Genomic DNA, 26,264 nt, shown 5'->3' with positions numbered 1-26,264 from the left:
GAGAAGAGCTGCTGCTTCTCTGGCCCCGAAATTCGATGACCAATCTCGTAAATGTATGCATTGGCTCATCCTTTCGTATTACCACCACTGGCATGTGAGCCGGATGGAGCAACGAAAGATTTTCACCCGGAGAGACGATAAGAGGGGCTTTTTTGTTGGCAACACACACACACACAAACTTATAGTGAAAGCGGTTCCGGCATGGATGAAGCGGCCAACATACACACAAGCCATTCCGGTTAGGCGTAAAACAAAAAAAAAAAAACCACCCACAAACCGGGAGGCCCATTTGATGATTCGCGGACGGAAGCAAAAACCCATCCGTTAACCGTTCGAAGCGACTACCGATGACATTTAAATGTCATTGAGCATTGGCCATTGCTTTTCCAGGTTCCGGTTCGTTTTTGGCACCAGTCCCCCCCTTTTCCATCTTGTAAGGCACATTGTGTTACATTCCGTTGCTCTGGATATCGATGATCGGACAGCATGTCGGACCGAGCGGTGGCGAGCGAGAATGAGCCTTATCTAAATACCAACCTCGTGCCTCCTTTGCTGTGCCGATAAGAATGGCCGTCGAGGTCCTTGGTAAAAGAATGCAAAAGGAACCGGCTGTTTGGGGGTGGAACAATTCCAAGTCTATCGAAGAATCGAGCCATGGTTCGTTCGATGCGGCGATGAGTTTCTTACCGAACCGGGCGTGTCTGGGAAAGCAGGTGGCTTTTTAATTAAACTAATTGCATCTAAACGCGGCTTAAGCAGAACGTTTCCTGTACACCCCGTACCCCTCATCGTTGGCCAACGATGAGTCGATCGTGTAGGAACGTCCAGAAGCTAAGTTAGAAGCGCGTGCACGTGCACTTTACCCGCAAAGAGTCTATTGTGGGGTAACGACGATAGCGATTGCATTGCAGTTTATGACTCTTTTACTTTGCGAAGGCATATGGTTTGCCATCAAAACCGAACCCTTTCGCTAAATTCAATATTTATTTCTATTTTACGGTTTTAGAGACGACAATGAATGATATGCAATTATAGTTATTGATCGGCTGCATGATATGCGCCTGAAGGTATGCAATCCACTTACAAGCGTCGTTATTGACACTCAGCATCAAGCATGTTCTCTTTAAATATGAGAAACAAATTAATTATTCGTTAACCTAACGTTAAAATAAACTAAATATAACTTCAAGTATATCTGAGCTCAAAGAAAATAGGCCGCACATTAACCTATCAGCATATAAACAATTCAAAATATTTTACGAAATTCAACCCTTTTTCAATCAACGTCCCAAGGTGAAAAAGTCGAGACAAACCCATTCTAGTGCTCCCCAGCATGATCAATCTTTTGGCTATCTAATGATCAAAGACCCTTGCATCGATCGTCATGCACCCTCCTAACACACACACACACACACAAACTCAAATACAACCCTGTAAGCTGACGACGATTGAGACGACAAGTGGACATGGAATTACCTTGTACTGTTTTAGGGTTCAAATACCCGGCTGCCAATTTTCGTTTTTGGTTCTGGTTTGGGGTTTGAACGGTTTTTGGAACGCGCTGTCAATACGGCCGTCGTCGCCGCCTCCGTTGAGAGCTGGTGGGATGATGATATCCAATACCCGATCCGACTTCAGGCGCAGCACTTGGCGCACCGCGATTATACAGAGAGAGAGAGAGAGGGACGTGGAGTACCCCTAATACGCCTTCTGCGTCAATTACGCCCGATCAGACGACGTTACGCGTTGATCGACGCTTGTTTTTTTGTTTTTCGGTCTGTTTTGAGAGTTTGGTAGTTCATTCGCTACTCCGCAGAATGGATAGAAAATAGATGAAGAAATGAAACAGGTTTGCTAGCCACCGTAACTAGCAAGCGTAACAGCGTGCAACAGAGCAACGTGGTTTCAGTTTTGGTGGTTAGCCGTATATGGTTTCGTTGCCATACTTTTAGGCTTCGAGGGCCCACCGATCATCGAATGTTTGTTTCTTGAAGGGTACCACCAACCAACACGTAGCACACGCACGTTTCACAGATGGGATGGCGTTGTGAAATTAATTACCAAAATAGTGCGTGTGGTTTTAATTGCTGGGACAGATCACATGCAGCATTAAAAGCGATCGTTCTCGGTTGGAGTGCTTGTGCCGCCCTTTGGCCGTTACGCGAGGTAATGCACACCATATACGGATTCTTCTCTTTCACTCACTCACACACACACACATTCACTGCCGTTTGCGTAATAGCGGGCCACTGCGCGGAAGTATGCTACCGATGCTGCAGTGGGATGCGTTGATTCGCGCAACATTGTTACCGCACCTGTCACACTGACGGTACATTAAATCTAGCGCAAATTGGAGCTCGTTTCGGTATGCGCAATAAGCGAATCGCTTCATTTCTCAACCCCCAACAGCGAAGCGTTTCATATTCACCCTCACCAATCAAGGGCTAACGAGCGTCACCACCATCCTTCGCCCTAACGAGAATATCGTTCAATTATTAATACACTAACGGAAGAAAAACTTGATTCGAAATTAGTAAAATTGTCACGCGAGATGTTAGCAATCAGCAATCATGCGGAACATGCACCAAAAGAAGCCCGGAAATCATCACAAACTGTTTGAAATTAGCACACTGTAACGCTTCGTAACGCGTCACTCACTCCTGTCAGCAATGGTAGTGTAACGGTTGTCACGCTAGTAGCGGGTAAACGAGAACACTCTCACCGGCGGTCAGTAAACAAAACCACGCTTTCCCGCTGGGACACACTTGGACTGGTCCGCACAAACACACGACACACGAGGAAATAAAACAAACAGACTCGCCTAGAAGCGACCGTAGCTGGTTGCTGTGACACACCGGACTAGCGAACCGGATGACGATATTGGACCTCCGCACAAAATCATGCTCGCGCGCGCAAAATTTTCTCACTCGGATAGAAAAAAGCACATTAAAACACACCAGTACGACGACCACTCACCGACTGACCGCACGAACTGGGGGACACCGTCGGATGGAAGAGCTTGGCTTAGTAGTACCAGCGACCACCGTAGGATAGGTTCCACGCTTCTGACCGAGAAGTAGCGCGAAAGTTTCCCTCACTCACTGTCGACCGAATGAGAGAAGTCACTGTGTGGGGTCTTCTCTGGAGCAGCACGTTCAAACTTCAAGTCAAGGCATGCTTCAATCGTGCTTCGTCAGAGGGGTTGAAGCCTTTGGTGCGCTCGGCTCACACAGTTCTGCTCTCTTTCGGTCACAACAATCTCACGGAAAATCAGTGAAGTTGTTCTCTCGTGAAGTTGCTCCCCGACACTCGCCCGGTGAAGCATCAGATGTGGATGCAACCGAGCCAGAACTAATCCATCATCCAACGCGCGCCCCGTCAGGCCGGGCATGCTGTTCGGGTCAAGTGCACGCCTGACTATATCCACAACTACTACTACCACTAGCGAATGAAATGTCAACAGTTTTGCGAGATGATTTTTAACGTGCTCGCGGCCATAACGGCGATCCATTTAGCAAACGACGCACCCCAGTAGAGGGATTTTTGTTTTTGGCTTCCGAACATGACATCAGGCACAATTAAAGTTTCTACGGATGTGGTCGCGCTTAAAGAATCCCCCCCCCCCCGGTCACGAGTTTAGTTGTTTAGTTCCAAATCATTAAGTAATTGGGGAGAGAGAGAGACAAAGAGAGCTCCTTCAATTATTCTGGCAAACGGTGTAGTAAAAAGTTAATGGTCCAGAAAAAGCTTTCACTAGACCGTAGTGGAATATCCCGTTGGCGGGGGAAAAATTGTTATAAAACCGATTAAAATTTGAAATCAACAGTTTTTTTTCTCTCGTTCTAAATTCAAAACCATTTACTGCTCTCGGTTGTATAATATTTCTTGTTACTGAGGCGCAACGTCGGCTGCCAAAAAGGGCACCCCGCGCTACTAGGGTACATACAGCCAATTAGTAAAGAGTGTACAGAGACTTTTTTTTGCTTTTATTTTTGTGTGCTAAAAAGCATTATTTTTATCCGCACTATCCGCGCGAATATCACCAGGGCAGTGCTCCCAATTGGAGAGAAATGTTAAAAGTCGCCAGCAACAACCAACAGCTCCCGCCCCCAGGGAAGAAGTCGCATCGGAATCGCTACGAAAATGCTGTAAGCGGTTGCTGCACAGCGTCCGTTCGTTGCAGCAGGCAGTGTTGTGCATTCGTTAGTCAGCAAGAAAACTGGCGTTCGTTCTGGCACGTTTTCAACACATTGCGTTCGATTGGAAAACAACGAGAATAAAACGGGGTTTTGCCCAAATCATTCGACAACGAGGTCATCTCGGAATGCTGATCTGGGCACGTGCATATATAAACCGGGTTTACAAAAACATAGTTTAAAAGCTTAAATAAAGAAATACAGTACAAGTAATTAAATTGCTTGTTCATAATATTCTAAAAGCAATGCTCCTGAGTCCTTGCAGTTTAGACAACCATTCATTGGATTTATCAGGCGATCAGCGTAATGGCTTTTCAGGACCCTTCTAAGGCAGCGGACATTTACGAGATAATCAAGACTTATCTAGTGGTGAAACTAGGGGTCAAAACATCCCACTCAACGTTGAAAAATATCTCGACAGATTCTTATCTCGGAGTTCTCTAACTTCGAAACCCGAAGTCCATAACTTAGACGAAGACATCCGTTTAACTATCAGACAAAATGAGCAATTGGCGGCGCCACGTTGATCGACGAGACGCTCATCAACTGATCTCAGCAGCGACCAAAAGATTTTTGGGCAAGTCTCTATTGGAGGACCTTATAGCTTGTACAATCGTTTGGATTGGCCCGGTGGTAGAGGTAACAACGGCGCCGCTCTTCATACGGCAGGACCGGGGTTTCAATTCCCATTCGGACCGTTTCCCCGTAGTGAAGACTCATTATCCAACTACGCGCGCTATGCAACTACGCTCGTTAGGCCAAAGAAAAAGTAGATTCAATCGTACTGCGTCCAAGATCTCTTCGGCTCAGAAAGCTAGCTAGCTTACTAAAGTAAGGCCACTGAACCTAGCCGCCATTTATTTTTGAAGAACTCTTCTTCTTGAACTGAGGATTCAAGCTAAAGGTTTATTTATCCAAAGACTAACTAGTTGATAGAGACTTTGACCTATTAGACTCCATTCGACTCATAAAAGAGGATTCCTTAAACGTGTCAAACGAAAGGAAAATCAATTATCCAAAGGTGTGTTATTACATCAAGCGCGCCACCCCTATGCACTATCAATCTCCATACCTATTATTTCACCTACACCCAAGTCATTCACACATCCGCCCTTATTTGTGGCAATTTGTATTACAGAGCGTCCGCATGCTTTCCTTCGCCGTCGTTTTTATGATTATGATTGTTCTCCTGCCGGGAGTGCCGTTTAAATGGCTTTAAAAGGAAGCAAAAACCCACCCAAGGGTAAGGATTCGTCTGCACGGAGCCACAGCCGGAAGCACAGCCGCCCCGTTAGCCATTAGGACCGTACCATTTGATCTTGGCGACGCGGTCAGCAACTGTGTGCCATAAATATGAACGCGCCTTTTTCCGCCTTCGCAACGGGCCATGACGCGAAGGGTGTGTGTGTGTGACAGGACACCACGCGATCAACCGTAGGGAAATGGAACCGCCAGACAAGCGAGTCGGAAGTCAACCAACCAACCAACCAACATCCACAGCGAACGGTCAAGAAGTTAGTGAGGTGTGAAAATGAAGCCACGCGGACTTTTTCTTTTTTTTTCCTCGTCTACCAATGGTAATATAACGATGAGCTCCCGTTCCATTTCCGCTTCCGACCGTTATCGCTGGTCGTCCAAAGGAAGGGCAGACAACAACAATTATGTTAATAAACTGGCCCCGATTTCGCTTCCGTGCTTTAACTGCTGAAATGATCCGTTTAGCTTGGGGCTTGTTGTAGTTCCGAGCCGAGACGAATGGTAATAATTTTCATGCTTTTAGCACGTTTAATACACACACACAAAAGGACGGAACATAATTACGACAAGTATCATCATCGCCATAAAGAGCCGATTCCCTTCAAAAGGATATCAGCAAGCGGGGTTTATGTGTCCGTTGTACTTATTACTTTGATTAAGCCATTTCGAGCAGTCGATCACCACCAGACATCGGACCACGGGTTCTCGTCCCATTCCTTATTCATATTGCAATTACAGTAACATACGTTCATCGCTGCTCAAACAGAGAGAGAGAGAGCGAGAGAAAGACGATGCTCTATATTCCTTGGGCAAGCAAACACGTCGGTCCGTAAATCAAATATTGGCACATTTCTCGATTTTATTGGCAATGTATCGTATGACGTGCGTTTACGTTTACGGTTGCCTGCCACCCCTTACGCAGGTCACCCTTGACAAACAGTGTGCCAGTTACAAGCAATATAAACTGTCACCCAATCCACCCCGAAACGGGAAATGGGACATTAAGGTAACGCGAATCGTCTCACACTCGTCCACTCGGCTGTTGTTGCGACACGGACCACAGAGCTAATGCAGCGTTTCAATAAATCACTGTACCTTCGCACATCGGGGGGGTCCTTTTTTGCTCCTTTTTCCCCCGGGGCTCATCAAATGCTAGCACATTGCTCAATTAAAAAGTTATGTGACCGGGCGCGAGAGAAACTGCCCAAGAAACCCACCGACCGTTTATTACACTTGTTTAATCGGTCGTTAGAGACATCCGACCTCGGCTGACCGGACCTAACCCGACGACCACCGACAGCCGACGGAATGAATGCATGTTTGGGCAGGAGGGAAAAGTGTTGTCTCCACCTACCTCATCGCAGGCACTGCACCGTGGCTTCAGCATTTCCGCGTAATGTCGCTCACAGTAGATCTGGTCGTCGTGCACGCAGTAGGTCAGATCGACCAGCAGCTCATCACAGGTCGTACATTTGAAGCAGCGCGGGTGCCACAGCGTTTGCTCCCGGAACTTCGGTGCGGTCACAGCCATTTCGCCCTGGCTGAGCGCATCGCTGCAGCCGGCGCATTTCGTTGCCTGCGGCGTGTCTTTCACGTAGCCTACAAATGAAAGAAAAGGGGAACGTGTTATTAGTGGTGATCCTTTTTTTCTATTGTGTACTTGCAAACTAATAAGCATATTCTGTTACTCAACTATGATTTATGATTACGAACGTTTTATAAATTAGTAGGAATTTACGATAAAATTTAAGAGCTTTTTGGAGCCATTTTGGGTAAGTTTTTCGTACTAATGAGATGAAAGTTTTCACAGCTAAAATAGGACAAAAAACAATTAAAATGGCATATGTGAGCTTTGGATAAAATAATTCTAAATTTTCCATAACTGATAAACCGATTTTTTTATCCGTTGATTATTTTTCTTTTTAACTTTGCATGATAGAAGAGCATTTTTAAAATTTATTGGCAGGGTTGGAAGTACTCTTCGAGGTGTTGTCATACTTGTTCATTTAGAAAGAGGAAAGAGATATGGAGATGTCGTTGTATTAGACGAATATGTTTTAAACTGACGCTTGTCCTATTTGAGGCGACAATTATCTAGATTACGGAACGCACTATCCGGAGAAACAAGGAATATTTAAATTATACATGCAGCATGGCCTGGTCGAATCGCTAAGTCAGCAATGTGTTTTTAGAGCAAATTGAACTTAATGTATCTTGACATTTTACACATGTTTAAAACACTTCCTTAGCCACTGTCTGTACTGAAGTATTCTAAGAAGGAATAATTAAAATTTATATTTAAAAGTATTAAAATTATTATTTGGGCGGTCCGGTAGCAGAGGCGATAACGGCGCCGGTCTTCAAACGGCAGGACCGGGGTTCAAATCCCATCGCGATCACCTCCCCTTACGTAGGGCTGACTACTTTACTACGGGTAAAATCCAGTCACAGAAAGCCAGAAATGGCAGGCCGAGACCTCTCGGCCTCTCGGAAGATGGTGATTTTTGTTTTAGTATAAAAAATGTGTTCAACTGATTTTTTACCGTATTGCTGTTCAATTATTTCGCATACTTTGAAACATATAATAAATATTCCTTGAGGCCGTCCTTGACGAATAAAAAAAAATCTTTGGAAAAAGAAACATAATTTCTGATTGGAAAATCACTCTATACAAATATTTAGGAAGAGTTTGCTTCATAAAGTAAAATATCAAAAAGTTTTCTCTCGAAAGAAAGCAGAACATTTCAAAAGAATATAATTTTTGAAAAATAATTGCAAAAAACTGTGCGAAGAAAATATAAGTATTTAAAAAACCATCAAAAACCCTCGAAGTGAAACTAAAAAAATTGCGGCTCGTAACAATAACCAAAGTATGGCGAATAATTGGTTAAATACTATCACAAATTCATTTTTCAAAACACAGCCCAAACCTAATGCTGCACTCGCATCTTGCCCGACCCAAACCTTACCAATATCTAGCGCAATCTCGTTACGGGCCGCAACGAAATCTTCGTACGAGCCACGATTCTGTTCCTCCACGTGCTTGCAGTAGTCGAGCGCAAGGTCCTGCTTGGGCAGCTGGTACACCAGCTGCTTGTCACGGAACCGTTCACCTTGCGTGCCTATTTTGGGCACCTTCTCCGGTGGTATCACATCAAAGTATCGCTGAATCTAAAAAGAAAAAGCCAAAAGCCAGAAAAAAAATCGTGGGTAAGAAACAGTGTCTGTTAGGCGTGGGTTCGGTCGATCGCGACGTTGAATGCGACCTGTTACCTTGGCGGACGTTAGAATGCCGGGCGGTACCCAGGTGTACCCCATCTGGCGTGGATCCACCCGGGACGTGTTTGTGTCATGCTTGAAGCCGAGCCGTTCCCGTACCGTCGTCAGCTGTTCATGGTACACGGCGTGCGTTTCCCGCGGGCACTTGCACTCCTGGCACGTTTTTCTGCGAATGAAGAAAAGAAGAGGCACGCTTGTTTGTAGTGGTTGCACTAGTAACGGTCGCTACTGGCCACTAGATGGCAGCACCGGTCGTACGCGCGCTTCTGTGTGAAGCACCATGCGACTCCATCTGAGAAAGAGTTCAGCGAAGAAGAAATTGAGAGAGATTCAGCATCAAGTAAATAGAGAAAGAGAGGAACGAATCGTAACAGCTGAGAGATACAAACAACATCCACACCACAAACACAAACAGCTTCCCCACCACCATCACACCGCTCACTTTGGCAATGCTCCACAAATGGCCGGTTGACCAAGTGCAGGTCTCTACGGTACGATTTAGCCACAGTGGGGTGTGTTGTGCTTGCACCACTGTTGGGCGGCTCATTAGTCGTGTTGAGATTTCTGCTCTCATCGTCGGACCACTCGTTCGGACCGGTGAACGCATACAAAACCACTCACACGGCCTTTCGCTCTTTCGCTCTCTGTGGGGGATCATAAAATTTAATTGAATTAGCTCGTAATGGAGATCATTCGCAATAAAGCGGCGAAGGGCTAAGAGAACGGATTGTTGGGTTGTGGGTTCCTTGGGGTTTTGATGGAAGCGACAGTTCTACTTCCGACGGTGATGCGTACGGTACTGTCGGATGAATGTGAAATCCAACGGAGTGTTGGAGCATGTGTCATAAACTTATTGTTTTAAATTTTTATGCTCTAGCGTTACATTTTACCACTAAATCTAATGAAATCCAAGTCCTAGCCCAGTTGCACGAACATTGACTACAAACTTATCTTCTTGCTCGCTCCCTAACCAACCATATCTCTGACATGCACACCTCAATCAAACCAAGCGTAATTCTAATGAGCTTGTTAATTTGTGAATTCTTGTCAAAGTCGCTCTTCTGCTGGTGGCCGATTGCTTACTTGCCCGCCTACCATACCATCGTTAGCGTATGCTAATTTTCGCGCCAGCAAAACGGTTGCGACCGTTTGTAAAATTTGAAACGACACGGCTGGCTGTCTGGCGGCGGCTGCGGCTTGTATTACCAGTTCTGACAAACTCTCGGCGCGACACGGTAGAAGTCTCGCAGGGCGCAGATCAGCTTAAGGTTAAAAATATGCCATTCATCACCAACAATTGACTGTGCGATCGACATCGTCTGTCGCGGGTCGGAAAAGTCAAGTTCAATGACAAACTCGCTTGCTGAGCTGAACGAAATCCAATCAAATAAATCCCCTTACGCTGGTTCATGAGAAGCGAAAATAATTGCTTTAGAAGTCTCTTTAGAGGAGCTCATAGAAAGAAATATATTAAGAGAAGTACGATTCTTAGACAAGAGCACAAACTCATGGCGGAAAAGCGTGTCAATTTTTGTTCCCCTAAAAGCAATCCCTTTTTCTTTGCAATATAAATTTTCCTTACTGCGCCATTTATCCTTGCCATTTTTTTTTTGCAGTGATCCCTCTATCTCTCTATTAACACTGTCTCCCCCGTTCCCCAGTATTCATTACGGTTAGTGCAGCTATAATTATCTACTGTAAACATCATCAACCCCGTAACACTGACACTTTAAGTGCCTTAGATCATCGTCACGGCCCGCTGTGGAATCTTTTGGTCGGATTTTTCATTTTTTCCTACCCCCATCGACAGGCAGCTGATGGCAGCAAGGGTTTGCAACATAATAAACAGCCATTTTATCGGCTGTGCGATAGAATGAAGTCATGCCATCGATTCGGCTATTTATTACGCCACGGAGCCCTTTTTGATGGACAGTGTTTATTATACTGCTTAAGCATGGGTGGGGGAAGACGAATACAAAAAAGAAACTCATTGTGTGCTCAACAGTGTCAACATTTAATTTAATGCATTTGCTCCATGCTAACACGGTGCGAATATAATGGTATGGTCAAACACTGTTCCCAGCTTTATGCTCGATTAATGAGCTACAATGTACTCTGGCGCTCTTTTGTAGTGGTAAGTGGTACAGAAATAGAGTCAATTATTAGCTTTTTATGCTCAAAATCAATCCGAAAATTATATAAAAAATAATATTTATACTTTAGACCCAATTTCATGATCCTGGAGAGCATATAATGAAGTCTCCTTAGCAAATGATATCACAAAAACTGTTGAAACTATGATTATCGATCTTGCATCTCTCTCTCTTCTGGGCCTAACGACCTTTTAAGGTCATGCCTGCCATTTCTGGCTGACTAGACTTACTGAATAGTTGGATAGTCAGTCCTCACTATGGAGAAACGGCCCAGATGAGACTTGAACCCCGGTCCTGCCATGTGAAGACCGGCGCCGCTATCGCATCTACCACCGGGCCGCCCCAAATGGGTGGTCCCATCATGCTCTCATCTCTATTATGATGAATAATTCTAACGACTTCACTGTCCTGGTCGATTGGTGTCAGTCTCATGTCATTACCAAGCTAGCATATCCAAGCGATTGTAATTGGGGGAACAGTTGAAACTTTGGGGTCATCCTTGATTATGGTGGCCACTCTACCAACCCAGCACACCAGGCGGGATCTTATAAATCATTCCGAGTATCTTTACTATAAATTATTGACTGGAGATCATCCTCTAGCTTTGGTAGAAGCTTTGGGCATTGGAGGTAGAGACGCCAACAGCGCCATTCTTCATACGGAAGGATCGAAGATCAAATCCCATCCGGACCGTTCCCTCGTAGTGAAGACTGACTATCCATCTACGTGATATCATGAAGTCTTGTGAGCCAGAAATGACAGACATTACCCAAGAGATCGTTAGGCCAAGAAGGGAGAGAATTCTCCAGCTTTGAAATGATCTTTCATCAGGGAGCCTTTTTTCGCATATTAAGTGGCTATGTTTATGACTAAGATTCTACGTTTAATTTTCAACTCTGCTTAACTTTTACGCAAGTTCAATAAAGCTCTTTCATCAATTTATTCTTTGCATCATTCATTTTACACTCTGAAGTACTCTAGATTATTCGATAACTTTATACTGCAAAGGACTAAGGCTGGTGTCATTGCTCGGTCACCACGACTATGCTGCGGCTTTAATCAAAATCTTTGACGTTGATCATTGTCCAAAAAATCGCAATTGCCCTAGCCTAGATTTTAAAGGATTCAGATGAGTTGCTCTGACCCTTGCTATCCCTTGCTCAAGTGAGATATGAGGATTAATGGAAACAAACATAATGGTATTTGAGCGTCTTCAAGGTTCGTCCACCGATCTGTGTCCTATAAAATTATTTACTATCTCCAAGGATAACAACGATGCATGGACATAACCCCCAATTTCAATAAACCCTTACCAATCAAACTCCCGCGTTTACCTTACTATCAGATCGTAGAGTTCCTGTTTGTCGAACACTTTGCAGTAGGCGTGCAGAACCTTCACACAGGCGTACCGCATCCCAGGCCAAGGTACTACCGGACTCGCGAGGGCGTCCCACAACGGGCAGTCCGCGTGTCGTTGTAGATCAAGCATCGTTCGGCTGTTTGATGGTTTGTTCTTGTTCCGTATTTCTATTTCCTTCCGGCCCAACCGGTCATACACTAATGACCACAGAGGTTAAATTCTCGATCCGGGATCAGTTGCTACATTGGGTTAAGTTTAAAGGTCATCTGGATCAAGATTGTATCGTATCACCACCACAGCACCTCATATCACACTACATTTTTGGTGAAGTTTATTTGTTTTAACACTGTTTCGATCGCTAGTTGTTTGCTCGCTTGGTTTTGCTCAGTCTATTAACACCATCGCCAATACACATATCAAACACACACACGTAGCCTGAAAAACGGAAGACATTAACGTTTCTCTTCATAAACGGATCAGCCGCAAACAGGTTGTCGATAGTGCGAGCCGATCATCATTCCACGAAGGTGTACAACGTGCGTGCGTCAGAATGAAACCCCTATTTGCCCTGACACACGGCGGAATCTTAATCGATGTAGAACCAAACAAATTGTCCGGATGTTTTCGGTGGAAATGCAGTAGTGGCCCGCGCTGTTTCTATGGCCAGTTTATTTTTCACACATGTTTGCCCTTAGTAACATAATCCATACAGTTTTGTCTTTCCGCCTGAACAAACTGCTACCGTTATTGCTTATGAATATAAGCACTCCCACTCTCAGCCGGTTGGTAGCAGCCGAGGGGATCAAACAGGTGCAACTCATTTTGAAAGTTTGGCGAATTTATGAAAATTAGTAGAACCATCACCACCATCACCGGCTAACTCTCTCCATCGGACCCGAGTGGTGTTAGATTAGCGTCACACACATCAGGTTCGTTGGAAGAATTTCTTGCACGGATTGCCATTTATCAGACATGGATATTTTATGACGAGTGAAAGTAAGGTTGGAGTGATGATTTACAGAAAATCATCATACATCAGCAGTATAACTATTTCAGCGAAACCCTACACTCCAATACAAAGAATAAAGTCGTAAGATATAGAAACATAGTAATAAGACCGGGAAAAGTGAAGTTATTATGCTCTTTATTTTTTTTTCTTTTATTTTTTTTCTTCTATATTACCTGCAATTACTGAACTCCGTGAATTAATCTTCAACTTAAAATATTTGTAAACCCACAAGTATGGCCATTTTGTAATACACCGAGACCGTTTCCCCTATAGAGAGGACTGACTATCCAACTACGTGGTATCGTTAAGTCTAGTCTAGCCAGAAATGGCAGGCATGACCTAAAAGGTAGTTAGGCCGAGCACAGAGAGAAAACACAGGTCATCTTTCACAGGAAAACACAGGTCAAACATAACAGGTCACCTTTTTATTTATGAAGACCGACCTGACCGTATTGCTTATCTAGTCGCGTTAAGAGATCGTAACAAAACCAGTGTAATGTGTTGAAAAAGTTTTGTTGGATAGTTTTTGATACATTTTTACAGGCAATATTGAAATATTGCTTCACTTGTGTAAAATCAGTCTTCTAAGTATCAATCAGCATTTTGCGACATAACGGCGATAAATAAAATTTTAAAATATGATTCAAATTTTACAGTGACGGATGATAAAGTAAGACCAATTACAAATTTTGAAAATTTGAAAAAGTGTGTTTAGAGTGCCGATATTTAACGAACAAAATTAGATGTTTGATAAGCCTTAGATGAAGATTTTGGGAACACGAGAATACCATTAAATTGGATTTTGAATCACGTTTTGCCATGCTGATCGTGGACATCACGGCCGGCGGTTAAACATGTTCATACATGTTGGAAACTGTTGAGACGTTGGAGGGCATCGCAACCGATGGATGGCTCATCCGTTCACGCATGCTCGTCGCGCAGGCAGGACACTCAGGTTACACCGCGAGACCGGATGGAGACAACGTAGTAGCACCCAAACGCTAGGTAGGGTTCTAAAACGGAGAGACCGGATGAAGACACCGTGGTGACGACGCCACAGCAGCACCGGATGGCAACAGGCGACGACAACGTGGCGAACCGTGATTGGTCGAGTGGAAAACATCATGCGTTAGGGAACGACACGATCAGGTCCGGCTAGGGAAATAGGAATTCAGCCGTAAGCGTTGCGTGGAACATGTTATAAAGAGTTACTAATTGTAAATAAATTAATTATTAATAATTAAAAATAAAAAAATTTTTTTTTTGTGTGTGGTAATCATTAACCATAACCAAAATTAACGAATTAATTTTGTAAGCCTCTTTATTGTATTTCACATCTATAAAAAATCGCCCAGGCCGTAAGACACACAAATTTTAGTACGATTGTTTTGGATATTATATTCCTGCACATTCGAACTATATCATGAGCTAGCGCGGTATTATAAACGTTGGTAAAAATATAACAATAAAATACCAATTATGTTACAAAACATTAACACAAAGTCAAAGTGTACCAGAAAGTTAAGATATTGCTAGTGGTTTTCCCACATTTGAGAATGAATATACCAATTGGTATTGCGATGATCTTAATCTTTTATCCATCACTGTACAACCTATCACCTCGAACGATTGCCTCGGAAGCGCGGCTTACTACCTTTCTACATACTTTTATCCATCTATTTTGTTGTTTTATTTTCATATTAACAAGTGTTCGTACAGTTCGTGCTGCTAAGAACTGTACAAACAAAAATAAATGGAATTCGCGAATCGAAAAGAGAAAATAATTAAAACGCATTCTCTTAATATAAACCGTTTCTTTCCCTCCTTTGAAAAATGTAATCTCCACACGCTGTCGATCAAGCAAAGTGACGACGGTGATTAGCGCTTAGTTCTCGCAAGTAACAAAAAAAAACCCTACAAAACAACTCTAACCTCTTCCCATCATTTAAGAGAAGTGTGAAAATTATAACCAAACAACAACAAAAAAGACGCTTTTACTCCAGCGAAATGAAACGCTCGAAGAAAATATAAAAAAGGCACCCAACATCAATGGTGCGAAACGATCAACCGGGAGCCAGCCATCAAGATTTGCAAGCAAGAAAAATGGCACAAAATTTGTTTTGCGGACGGGTTGAAATATTTTCCGACGCGACCACACAGTCCGAAACGCGCGTTCCCATGGTGGAAATCCCCTGTGTCCTGTTGGGAGGCCGGCCACCAACCCGTTCGGTCATGTTCCCAACGCCTTTTTTTTTGCCCTCTACGACCATGATCGATCGGTCGGTGTCCCCGCACTAATGGCAAGACAAACACGGTGGATTTGGCAGTCCTGGGCCTCGTCGTCGTCGTTTGTTGTTTGCTTTTAGGCCGGCCGATCACACAAACTGCCGATTTTTCTTACTCTTCCAAAGTAACCGGGGTGTCTACGAGTGCGAGAACGAAATGCTGGACGTGCGCGAGAAGGAAACCCCCGTCCGACTTTTTGTTTTTCCCCGAACGTAAACAAAAGACGGTTGCTTTCCGTTCGTCATCGGCACAAGCGGAAAGTGTAGCTGATTTGATCTTTGCATGATTTTTTTTTTTATTTGCATAAGGGAAACATTCCTGCCTTTTTTTTCTTTTCCTCCTGTAAATATCTCGCGCTGCGAACAGGTGCTCATTAGCTGCCGGTCGATCGCACCGGATGGCACATACAGTGATGGATAAAAAAAAATAAAACCAGTTATTTCAAAAAACCACCGGAAATCTAAGGTTTTGATGAAGATTTTTGAAGAATATTTTTTTTTTGTAAAATTTGTTTGACCCATTTTGGAAAATTATCCTATAATTGAACCAATCAATAAATCTTTTCGGAGATTCTTTCTGTCATTGTCATGAATATAACTCCAAAAATTTGTATACAACAAAACACGACTTCTTCTTCTTCTTCTTCTTAGACTAACAGTCTCTTGAAGTTAAGCCTACCATTTTTGACTTACTTGACTTAATGATACCAGACCCCCAAAATTCAGGGTTTTTTCAGTTAATTAGGGAAAAGCATCCATTTTTTATAGCAGGCTCCTTAGATGAAATGACAAACAAAGCTAGTATACAGTGGATATGGAAACGATTTGTCCGTACGCTGGGAAGTCGTGTACAATATCAACGGCTACTATGAAAATATCATCTGAGGACGTGATAATATAAGGTATTTGATTTCCCTTTCATCTGAAGTCGTTTCATCGAATTTGAATTTAGAACAAAAATTTCCGTTTGTATCTTTGGCATACTTTCTCTCTATTTTCAAAACGTAACACAACCCAGTTTTGCTGTTTGAAAAGTTAGATTTGTTAGAAGTTAGAAAACAAAATTGATTTAGCAAGTTACAGGGTTACTAACTAATTGCAACATTCAATTGTATGATTGCAACTTTCCACAACGGGATTGCAATGAAATAACCAGTTGAAGCATTCCCCCGAGTGATTTAAAAGTTTCATTATTTTATTCGAAAGCCTGTACGCCTGTATTATAACTGATGCATAAATCGGGAATAAGAATGATGCTTTTATTTTGTCCATCACTGTATAAAAAAAAGAAATAAAGCATCACGTGCACCAAACAACACGGCCGCACCTCGATTCTGATCGAGGTTTTTTTTGGGAAGGGCGATTAAAAATATGTATTTATGATTTAGAAGAGCTGGGGATGTTTTACTTTTCTTCTTCTTCTTGGTTGGCCAATTCACTCACCACTGGAGCGTGTGTGTGTGTTTGGGGATATATTTAACGCTTCTGCTTCCTGTTATTATGCACGGGAATATGTTGTAAAGCACACAAAAAATTGGGTATAATATTTTTGGCCATAGTTTATCGCCACACCACGCACCGGCACCCCTTCTGCTATGTCCAGTCGTTGCGTATCTCCGTAGTAAACCCATAGCGCCCGGTCTAAATAGGATTACGCGCCGTCGTCCTCATCAGTAGCAGCAGCAGCGGGCGGTTGATTTAGATATTTCTTCCAAAAATAGCCACCAAACGTCATAAAAATCTACCCAACTCGTGCAGCTCGCTCGGGAGCAGCTCGGGGAAGTTGCAGACGCTTTTTAGCGCGTCTTGGACATCCCCAACTAATCCACCCCCACTGGACGGCCGGCCGTGGCTGAGATTTACAAAAATAGCCAACCCAACCGCTGCCCAAAGCCAAATGGAGGGTACGATACGGACGATAAGAAGTTATTACGCCCTTTTATCTACACGGTTCAATAACAGGAGGACCTCGTTAGCCCGCCTCCACGAGGTGGATACTACACCGCCCGTCCACAGTCAGAGATGCAGTGTGTGTGTGTGTCGCCGGAGAAAGAACAGTGTCGCTGACGATTACCATCAAACAACCACATACAAACACACAGACTCACACTGTCCATTATTATACTCCACACTGATGTGTCGTCACTTCCTTTTTTTACTTCTTCTTCTTCCGCGATTGGGGCCCTTGATGCCTTCCTTGCAACTTTCACCTTCGCGAAGTGAACGCATAGCTGAAGCAAAAATATCCTTCTTCTTCGTGCAAAAGGATGTGCACGCCCGCTGTTCGTTAGGCGTTGATAGTTCATAAATTTAATTAAATCAACCTTACTTTTCGGTGTCCCCCGGGGGCGACGACGCTGTCGATTTCTTGCTCGCCTTTTGTTTTCTTTTTCACCTTAAGGATTGCGTATAACGGGGTTTGATGTTCATTTCCTTAACTAGCCAGCCCTGTGTCCAACCCTAAAATTGATCGTTTCGTGGTGCATACAAGAGGGAAGCGAGGAAGCTAAAAAAAAACAGAACCGGCCCGTATCGAACTAAAATTCAGGCCGAATGTCATTGCCATTTGGTAGATTAGGGTCGGCTGTGGTTCTGGTCCGGATGGGGTTTTGTAGTATTGATTGGCCACTCTGTTGGGTGGCAAAATTGCTGACGAGCTGACTATCTCTTGTAGGTAGGAAAATTATGTTCCACTAACCGTTAAGCGCTATTGGTGTGTGGTATGTACCTGGGGAACCATTACTTAGAACCATAACGATGGACTGCTTTTTTTGCGTGGATAAAAACGGCTTTTTTATTGGAAAACTGCAATAGTCGAATCAAGGGAGTTGCTATAGGCGGGTAAAAATATTGTCCAACTTTACCGAATCATAGCATTTGGGTTTGAGGAGAGAATAACGAACATATCGGATCAGTATTAAGTTTGGAGTCATGGAAGAAAAACTGAGATGCCCTTTGGCAATCCTTCTAAGTGGTAAAATATGTGTCAATTCTAGAAATGCAGAGGCAGACATGGATCTTCAAAGTTGTTGTTGATTCACTTAGGCTTGAGGTCACAATTTATTCCTGCTCATAGGATATAAAGCAAAAAGACCATCCGTGACTAGCCTTCGATTCGCTAAGTATCGAAGCTAGGAAACATTGCCGAGGGGCAAGTCTCTTTCGATGTCCTCTCAAACAGAACCTTGAATCTATAAGGAGCTTACTCGGTGGCTTTCCGGATACTTTGTCATGAGAGAGATTACTTCACTCGCCTTCTGTCCTCTGTAGACACTGATGACATCAAGCTACCTATAGTGTTAAGATGCTCTAGGAAGAGGTGCCTCCTCAAATTTTCATCTACGTTTAAGAAACATGTCGAAAGGATCTTGCTGAGAATTTTCTATAATTTCAACCTGCTCGGTACATTAGTCCTGGCGTATTTCCTGGAGAGTCCTGGAACCAAATGGTCATCTATTCTATTTATTGATTCATTCACAGACCAAAAGTCTTTTCTAAGACAACAAATCTCGAAATCTCTCCCGGTGGTCTAGCTATTCACAGTCAACCACAGGACATCATAACTTCAGAGTTAACTTCTTCTGGGAGAGAGTTCAGAGGTTTGCCGGTACATCTTTACTGCGTTAAAGGGAGTCAGGGACGCAATAATGATAAAATCTTCATCTATCTTAGAAAGTAATGTGAAATAAAAAATATCCTTGATGGCACTGACGATGCAGTTATTTGTTTTTGTTCTAAACAAACGTAAATACCTCAAAAGTACTAGCCAATCAAGCAACTCTTGCAGGCTTTGGTGTGTACTTTGGGTAAGCTTCACAACAAACCATGGTAAATATTTTTACAACGCAGTGGTTTTCTTTTCCATAATCACAAACCCACCGATGCAATGTTTACGCTTTTATTTCATCTTTATTACGCAGGGAGGAAAATTTACCACCCCGCTTTTTGTATACTTTTTTTCTTCTGCCAAATGCACAGACACGAAATGATCGACATAAATCGCAAACGTTCGATCAAACGATCAGCAGAACACGGTGCGTGGTGGGGCGGGAATGGGAGCTAGAGAACGATGAAAAACGAGAAATTATAAATCTATTTTCAAACTGAACCCCGAATGAAAAAAAAACAACAACAACAACACCACAAAATCTGATTCAATACCGACACCCACCGGGTGGAGACAATTTTTTCCCACCATGCTTATCCGATTTTTCCCCGTGAAATGGTTGGCGGGTGCGGCAGGTGTTATGTGTGTGAGGTTGCGCCAATCTTCTACATGATGAGTTCTAAATTTGCACCCGTGACGTGTGTGCCCTGTTTCTTCGCGCGATTGGTGGTGGAGACATAATGTTTGCGGCGCATTGCACGGTACTCACATGGCAGCATCATGGTATAGTGTGATGTGTGTGTGTGACGTCACATACATTCAAAGTGTGGGGTTTGGTTCGAAGGTCAAAGTGTCCGACGGTGATCAAGGCGCGATTTCGCAATATAAAAATTGTGGGGAAATGGTTGGAGCTGGGCGTAGGAAGGATGGCCCCGTACACCTGACATATGGTCGAAAGAGGAGTGTGTCCACGCGATAGGAAGTGGTGGGAAGGTGTTGAGAGGAAAGCAACGCCCAAGCTCCACTGTCAGCTGTCATCGAGCCAATTTTGTACGAACGACAACATCACCACAGTATACAACACTATGGTTCCACTGTAAGAGCTTCTCGATCGAGCTGATACATATAGGCCCCGTTTGAGCGTGTACGTACACTGGGTCAAATAAATTTGGGTAAAGTTGTGCAGCGGGTGATAGAATATTGCGATTGAGTTGATACCAAAATTGCCTTTTCAGTTCTTGTTTCGAGGGCATATTTGATGCCGGCTCTTTCGTTTCAACGAATGATGCCGCAACCACTATGGAACCGGACATTTTAAATTAAGTATTTTTTTCTTCTTTTGAATATTTTTTTCAACCTATCACGCTCGAGATAAGGCGAAACATAAGGAGAAAATGTCTCTTGGTGATTGTATAGTATCAACACAAGATGTGCTAAAAATACGGCATTTTGCCTTCATAATGAATTATAAATATACACATTTTTTCTGCTAGAATTTAAGCATAAAACAGTCATGTAGAAAACAAAAGAGACAAAATATCCTTATTTTACAAGGGAAGGACTTCATTCCCCACAATTTTGAAACAAACTCTAATTTTTGCTCTTGTTCCTGGTCTTGTCCTGGTACCTGATCAGTACCACGAATTTCTCCGTATTTTTCTTTAGCTTTAGTACTAGGTTCTAGCTGGGTTTAATAATACAATTTGTACAGCTAATAATACAAAGAACTCAGATAATCCATAACGTATTATAATAATTAATATCAAAACATATTTTCCCAATATGAAGCGAAACCTAGACGCAAACCATCACTTAGCCTAACAGACACTTCAAGAACATCGAATGAAACTGTTTTAGTTTAAATTCCGTGTCTAAATTTTCGTGTATCTAACAAACAAATTATCAAATTCCAGTGTACATGTTTCACATTAAAATTGCATCCTTCCTTTTATTCATTTGATTTACAGTCTCGGGAGGGATCTCCTTATGATTTCTCATTTCCTAGACTTGATTTTTGCGTTACTAGACAGTCAAACAGCAGGTGCGGTCCGGTGGCCGAGGCGATAACGGCGCCGTTCTTCACACGGCAGGACCGGGTTCTAATCCCATCCCGACCACCGTACGTAGGGCTGACTACTTTACTACGGGTAAAATCCAGTCACAGAAAGTCAAAAATAGCAGGCCGAGATCTCTCGAGGTTGTAAGGAAGTAGAAGAAGAAGAAATTTTGAATGAAAATTTCTCCCAATTGTTTTTGCAATGCGTTGTATTATACAAAAAAAATATATATAAAATATGATTTAGCACAAAAATAAAGTAAAAATATTTTACTCCCAAATTAAGTACCCAACACTGTACGTCTAGTTATTCTACCAACTGTATCTGCGCAGACTGTTTTACCCCCGGATCGCGCGTGCGCACACACATGCTCAACCACACACGTTTCGTTCACGATCAATGATTAAAGCATGACAAACCGCTTCCGACAAGGCAACTCTCTCGCGGATGTGTATAGGATAAGCCAGATAGTGTACAAAAACGACCAAAAAAAATCCCACCCCTTCTTGATGTTCGAAATATTTGCACCATTAATTTACAACCCTAAACAACCGGATAACGATTGACCATTTCCGATCACACTTCGTGTGTGCGAGAGTGTGCGGACGTCTCGAACTCGCCCAACAAATGTCACGGTACGGTGCGGTCGATTTTCGTTCGAAATGTAGCTCATAATCATCGCTGCAGGGAATGAATGAAAATAAACCAAATTTTCACGCAGCATCGCACGGTAAAATGTTGACAAATTCTAACGAGCTTAGCAAGTGCCACTCGAACCAAGGCGCCACACGCCATCAAAACGCGGTGTGTGTGTGTGGATATTCAAAACGACAGGTTTTTTGGTGGTGAGATACAACATCGTCTGAGTTATTTAGCCGATCTTCTGCTTCTCGTGTGTGACACGGCCGTAAAGAGATATTTCCGTCATGATTTTAGCTTCAATGAAAAATCATGTGTTAAGAAAAGAATAAAAATGGCGTCTATGTTGGACGAACGATAAGCAGAAAAAACAGGCTTTTTTCCAAATTTCCCCACCAAGGAACCTCTCATGTGTGAGTGAGATGACAAAGACGCCAAAACAAATGGGGCAAGCATTCACTAACAAAAAACTGAGCTATTTTTAAAGCCAAAAAGAAAATATTCTTCCCGTTACTGAGGCTGTAACGCCAGGGAAAGGGCTCGGCATACGACACTGTTTGTTGGTCTTTGGGTCACTAAATATGCTGCTATTACATCGAAACACAAAAACAAACCACGCTGACGGGTCAAAGCCGATTTGAGTTTAGAGCGAGTGCATTGATTGCCAAACTTACCCGCGACACAACTTTGTGCCGTTTGGTAAACATTTTCTCGTAATGTTGTTATTCTTTGCTTGCTTGAAATCCCTCCCCGATCTGCTCGTACGCTAATGCATTAGCAGCACAGGGTTCAAAGGAGAAAGACTTCATGCTTCATGCCCTAAAACTTGGCAATTGGTGGTGGTGTGCGCCGTTAAATGCCGTTTATTTTGTCCCGTTCATTGAGGTCAGCGAGTTAGTTGGTCGGACCGGACGGGAAACTATTATTATTGCCATCCAGCCAAGGACGGGACGACCGTTTTTCTTGGACGCACTCTCAATCTTTCAACAGTTGTGGCATGTGCCACGATCAACACTACCAATCACACAACACGTGGCCTATAAACGGTGAACAGCAAACATGTTTTTTTCCCCCGAAAAATTCCATCTCGATACAATAAAGCCATCACCCGATAGCTACAAACCGATAGTCGATGTTGATGTGTCCACTTGCGCAAAACGGCTTGCCAGCCTCAAGGTAAAACTAACCACCCCGAGCGTAGGTGATCGTTGACCATCTGTTTCTCGTTGAAGCACCCCCAACCGATCAGCGTGACGACGATCGGCGTTTTCTTCCGCGCGCCAAAAGGCATAAACAATTTCCCTGTCTTCACCGTTGTTCGGGGTCTTTTTCAACACACGCTTCTCCTGGCACAGTTCTCGCGGACTCTATCCAGAAGCTTCAGCATTTCGGCAAGCTGGAATGGTGAATGGAATAGCTACTATTTACATTATGGCTCCTGCATTTTTGGCTACAGTTTATCGATGGAATTTTCCTACTCCGGTGAAGAAAAACCCCATCCCCGATCTACTTACAGAGCGCGGTATTGATTACTTGCAATTGTTTTAGAATAAAAAACCAAACTCGATTAAACCATCAATCAAATGTTAATTGACTCATCCCTAGAGCTACTCTCTGTTTTGTGTTTTGCTTTTGTAATGTTTATTCGCTTTTCTAGATCCCAGATTGAAAGCAACTACAAAACCGCCGAAAGACGATATAATTAAAATTGACTGGGCGCCTCCATCGGGAGTTGTTCTCCGGTTGGAAAAACACATTGAAACGCACGAATAAATAAATAAATAAATAAACCGCTTTTCATCTTAAAATGAATTAAGAGACTATTCCCTGTCGGCACTAAATGCCATGGAAAGCGATAAAATTTTGTTTTATTAGAGCAGTGAAAAAAAAACACTATAAAATTTGCTGAATTGCCTTGTGGAAATCCTCTCCAAACCGTAATTGGTATTAAGGTAATATTTTGAGCTTTCAACTACAAGAAGCAAACGTTTATTCACCATCGAAAAATGCACCAAACGTGCCTCAGTGTGTATGTGTGTTGTGGGGTATCATTGGTAAGTAATAAAATAAATTAAAATTATCCCTTTACGACACCAGACACGGAGGTGTTTATGGTTCTTGGTACGGTTTCCATCCATTAAAACGATTGCATCGGGCGAGTTTTGGGCCCGATAAGAAAGAGGGGAAAAGCACAAAATGAAACGGAAAATGTCGGGAGAACGTTTACGAGCGCCGTGCCAATCGAAGCCAAGATTCCATTTCGATTAACTTGTTAATTAGGCGGCCCCCCGTTGTTATGTTTCTTGGAACGTGTAGTAAATCAAACATTGTGTTTACGGGCGCAACCAGCCGGTCATTTGCATTTCCGTATCGTGCCAATGTGTGTGTGTGAGTGAGTTTAGACTCAGAAAGATAAAAACACGACATTTACTCTGCTTAAGAGTCCAGCGGTTCTGATAAACGGTTGGCATTCGTCCAGCCGTTTGCTTTTGCGTTTTCGCTGCCAGCCCCTCACGAAGATTCCGACTATGTAAATGTTTGCACTTTTTGTTTATTTTTTTCGTGCTCTCAGCGTAAAGATGTTCGCAGGGATGAATAATTCTTAGATAAAATTATTATTCACAGCGATGATGTAAATTTTTGGAAGAGAGTGGATTGTTTGAATAATTCTTGTGCGGTTACAACGAGTGCCATGAGATACAGGCTTGTAGCGATTAGTTGTTTGCATTTCCCTTAAAAAAATCCTTTTTTAAGATCTTTCACTAAATTTTGCAACGCAGAGTCTGACTAAGGGTTCGCATACGACGACTTTTTTTCATATGATTTTCCTGTGTCTTAGAGTTTCTCCCTGCTAATCCAGACTTTTTGTAGCATGTTTTTTTATGTACAAAGAAAATTATTGCTTAGATTCGAAACAGATTAGGAGCTCCTTAAAATATTTGTGCGTTATGATAACTCTATCCCCGGGCAAAGAAGTTGGAAATTGCGAATTATGAATCTTAATTATAGGCTACCATAAAACCTGAATAATTGAAGTACACTGAGACCCTCAATGGCGGCGGTCCGGTGGCAGAGGCGACTGTGGCCTTCACACGGCAGGACCATGGTTCAAATCTCATTCAGACCGCCTCTCCCTACGTAAGGCTGACTACTTTAATACGGGTAAAATTAAGTCACAGAAAGCCAGAAATGGCAGGCCGAGACCTCTCGAGGTTGTAGTGCCAAGAAAGAAGAAGAAGAGACCCTCAAATCAACTGGACACGATTAGCGAATTCAGTCGAGGAGAATCTTGACTCAAAGACATCCAGTCCTGCACGGTCGTAAAATTCTCCTAAAGCTAACGATAGAATCCAAAGGACTGGAAGAATGGAATAGAATTTTAAATCACTAAGGGGAATGTTTCGACTAAATCGTGCAATATTGCAAGTCCGCTGTGGAACTTTGCAATCATACAATGGCATCTTGCAAACAGTTAGGAGAAATTTACAATGCAATGTTCCATATACGCGGATGCCAATCTGCCCTTCTTCTTTCTTGGGTTAGCCAATTCTTAGGTTATGCCAGCCATTTCTGGCTTACCTGACTTATTGAAACCGCATAGAGGGATAGTCACTCCTCACACTATGGGGGAACAGCCTATATGAGAATTGATCCTTCCGTGTGAAGACCGGCGCCGCTGTCACAAGTACCGGGCTGCCCCAATCTCCCCTTACTTTACGCAATATTCCATTATATGACTGCAAAGTTTCACAATAACAGTATAGGACTATAACTCCAAATGAGATACCAACGCCGCTCCTCGAAACATACCATTCCTATTTGTTGGTAAAAAAAATGCTCGCAACCTCCCTTACCAGTGACTAATTATATCGGGAACAGCTGATCGCTTTGTCATAGCAGGAGCCACAATATATATGCGAATTCCTTTGCCCAGGCGCTAGCTTCATTTTAGTTCAGTAGTATGTGTGTATATTAAACACGAAAATTCATCACTCTCCACTCTCCAATTTACTTTGTCGTTTAAGAAGAAACAACCGCTAAACAAAGCAATGCACAACCAATTGCAAAACACCAATGCCGGTGTCCGCTGACAGGTGCCTGTTGTAAGTATGGTATGCTTTCTTTCTTTCCTGCACCAGATCACGCACAACGGTACAAACAAAACACCGCCGGCGGCCCAGCTCCGATTGTCCAACAACAAACACACGGAGGTCAACCGCGAACCGTGGACACCAGGCAGAACACTCGAAATCACTGCCACCATCCATCGCTTCAAAAAACAACGATTGTCGCGACACACTATTTTGTAAGAAAAAAAAAAAACAAAATAAATAAAACATAACAACAGCGACACACACACACAGCGCGGGACAGACGATGTCGCCGACCACTTTCCCAAAGGCGATCGTAAGGTTACCCGCG

The 26,264-nt window shown here is 43.1% G+C and overlaps 1 protein-coding gene across 9 annotated transcripts in view; it reads right to left on the bottom strand.

The window, feature by feature from the left end:
• The window catches only part of LOC118509435 (four and a half LIM domains protein 2), a 107,397-nt gene that overhangs the window by 44,899 nt on the left and 36,234 nt on the right, over positions 1–26,264 (bottom strand). For 3 of the 9 annotated variants that reach the window (XM_036050030.1, XM_036050029.1, XM_036050034.1), the window contains exons 2-5: positions 12,220–12,680; positions 8,727–8,898; positions 8,423–8,624; positions 6,808–7,052 (exon numbers count right to left, since the gene is read on the bottom strand). In XM_036050030.1, coding sequence (XP_035905923.1) covers positions 6,808–7,052; positions 8,423–8,624; positions 8,727–8,898; positions 12,220–12,374 — 774 coding nt within the window. In that variant the 5' untranslated portion in view covers positions 12,375–12,680. Of the gene's footprint in view, positions 1–1,476; positions 1,806–2,658; positions 3,061–6,807; positions 7,053–8,422; positions 8,625–8,726; positions 8,899–12,219; positions 12,681–26,264 lie in introns of those variants that run through there. The other 6 variants (XM_036050036.1, XM_036050028.1, XM_036050035.1 and 3 more) reach the window with 4 other exon arrangements.

Source organism: Anopheles stephensi, chromosome 3 (assembly GCF_013141755.1).
Source record: "Anopheles stephensi strain Indian chromosome 3, UCI_ANSTEP_V1.0, whole genome shotgun sequence".
NCBI lineage: Eukaryota > Metazoa > Arthropoda > Insecta > Diptera > Culicidae > Anopheles > Anopheles stephensi.
Note: the sequence above shows the minus strand (reverse complement) of the source record. Positions and strands in the feature narration are given on the sequence as shown.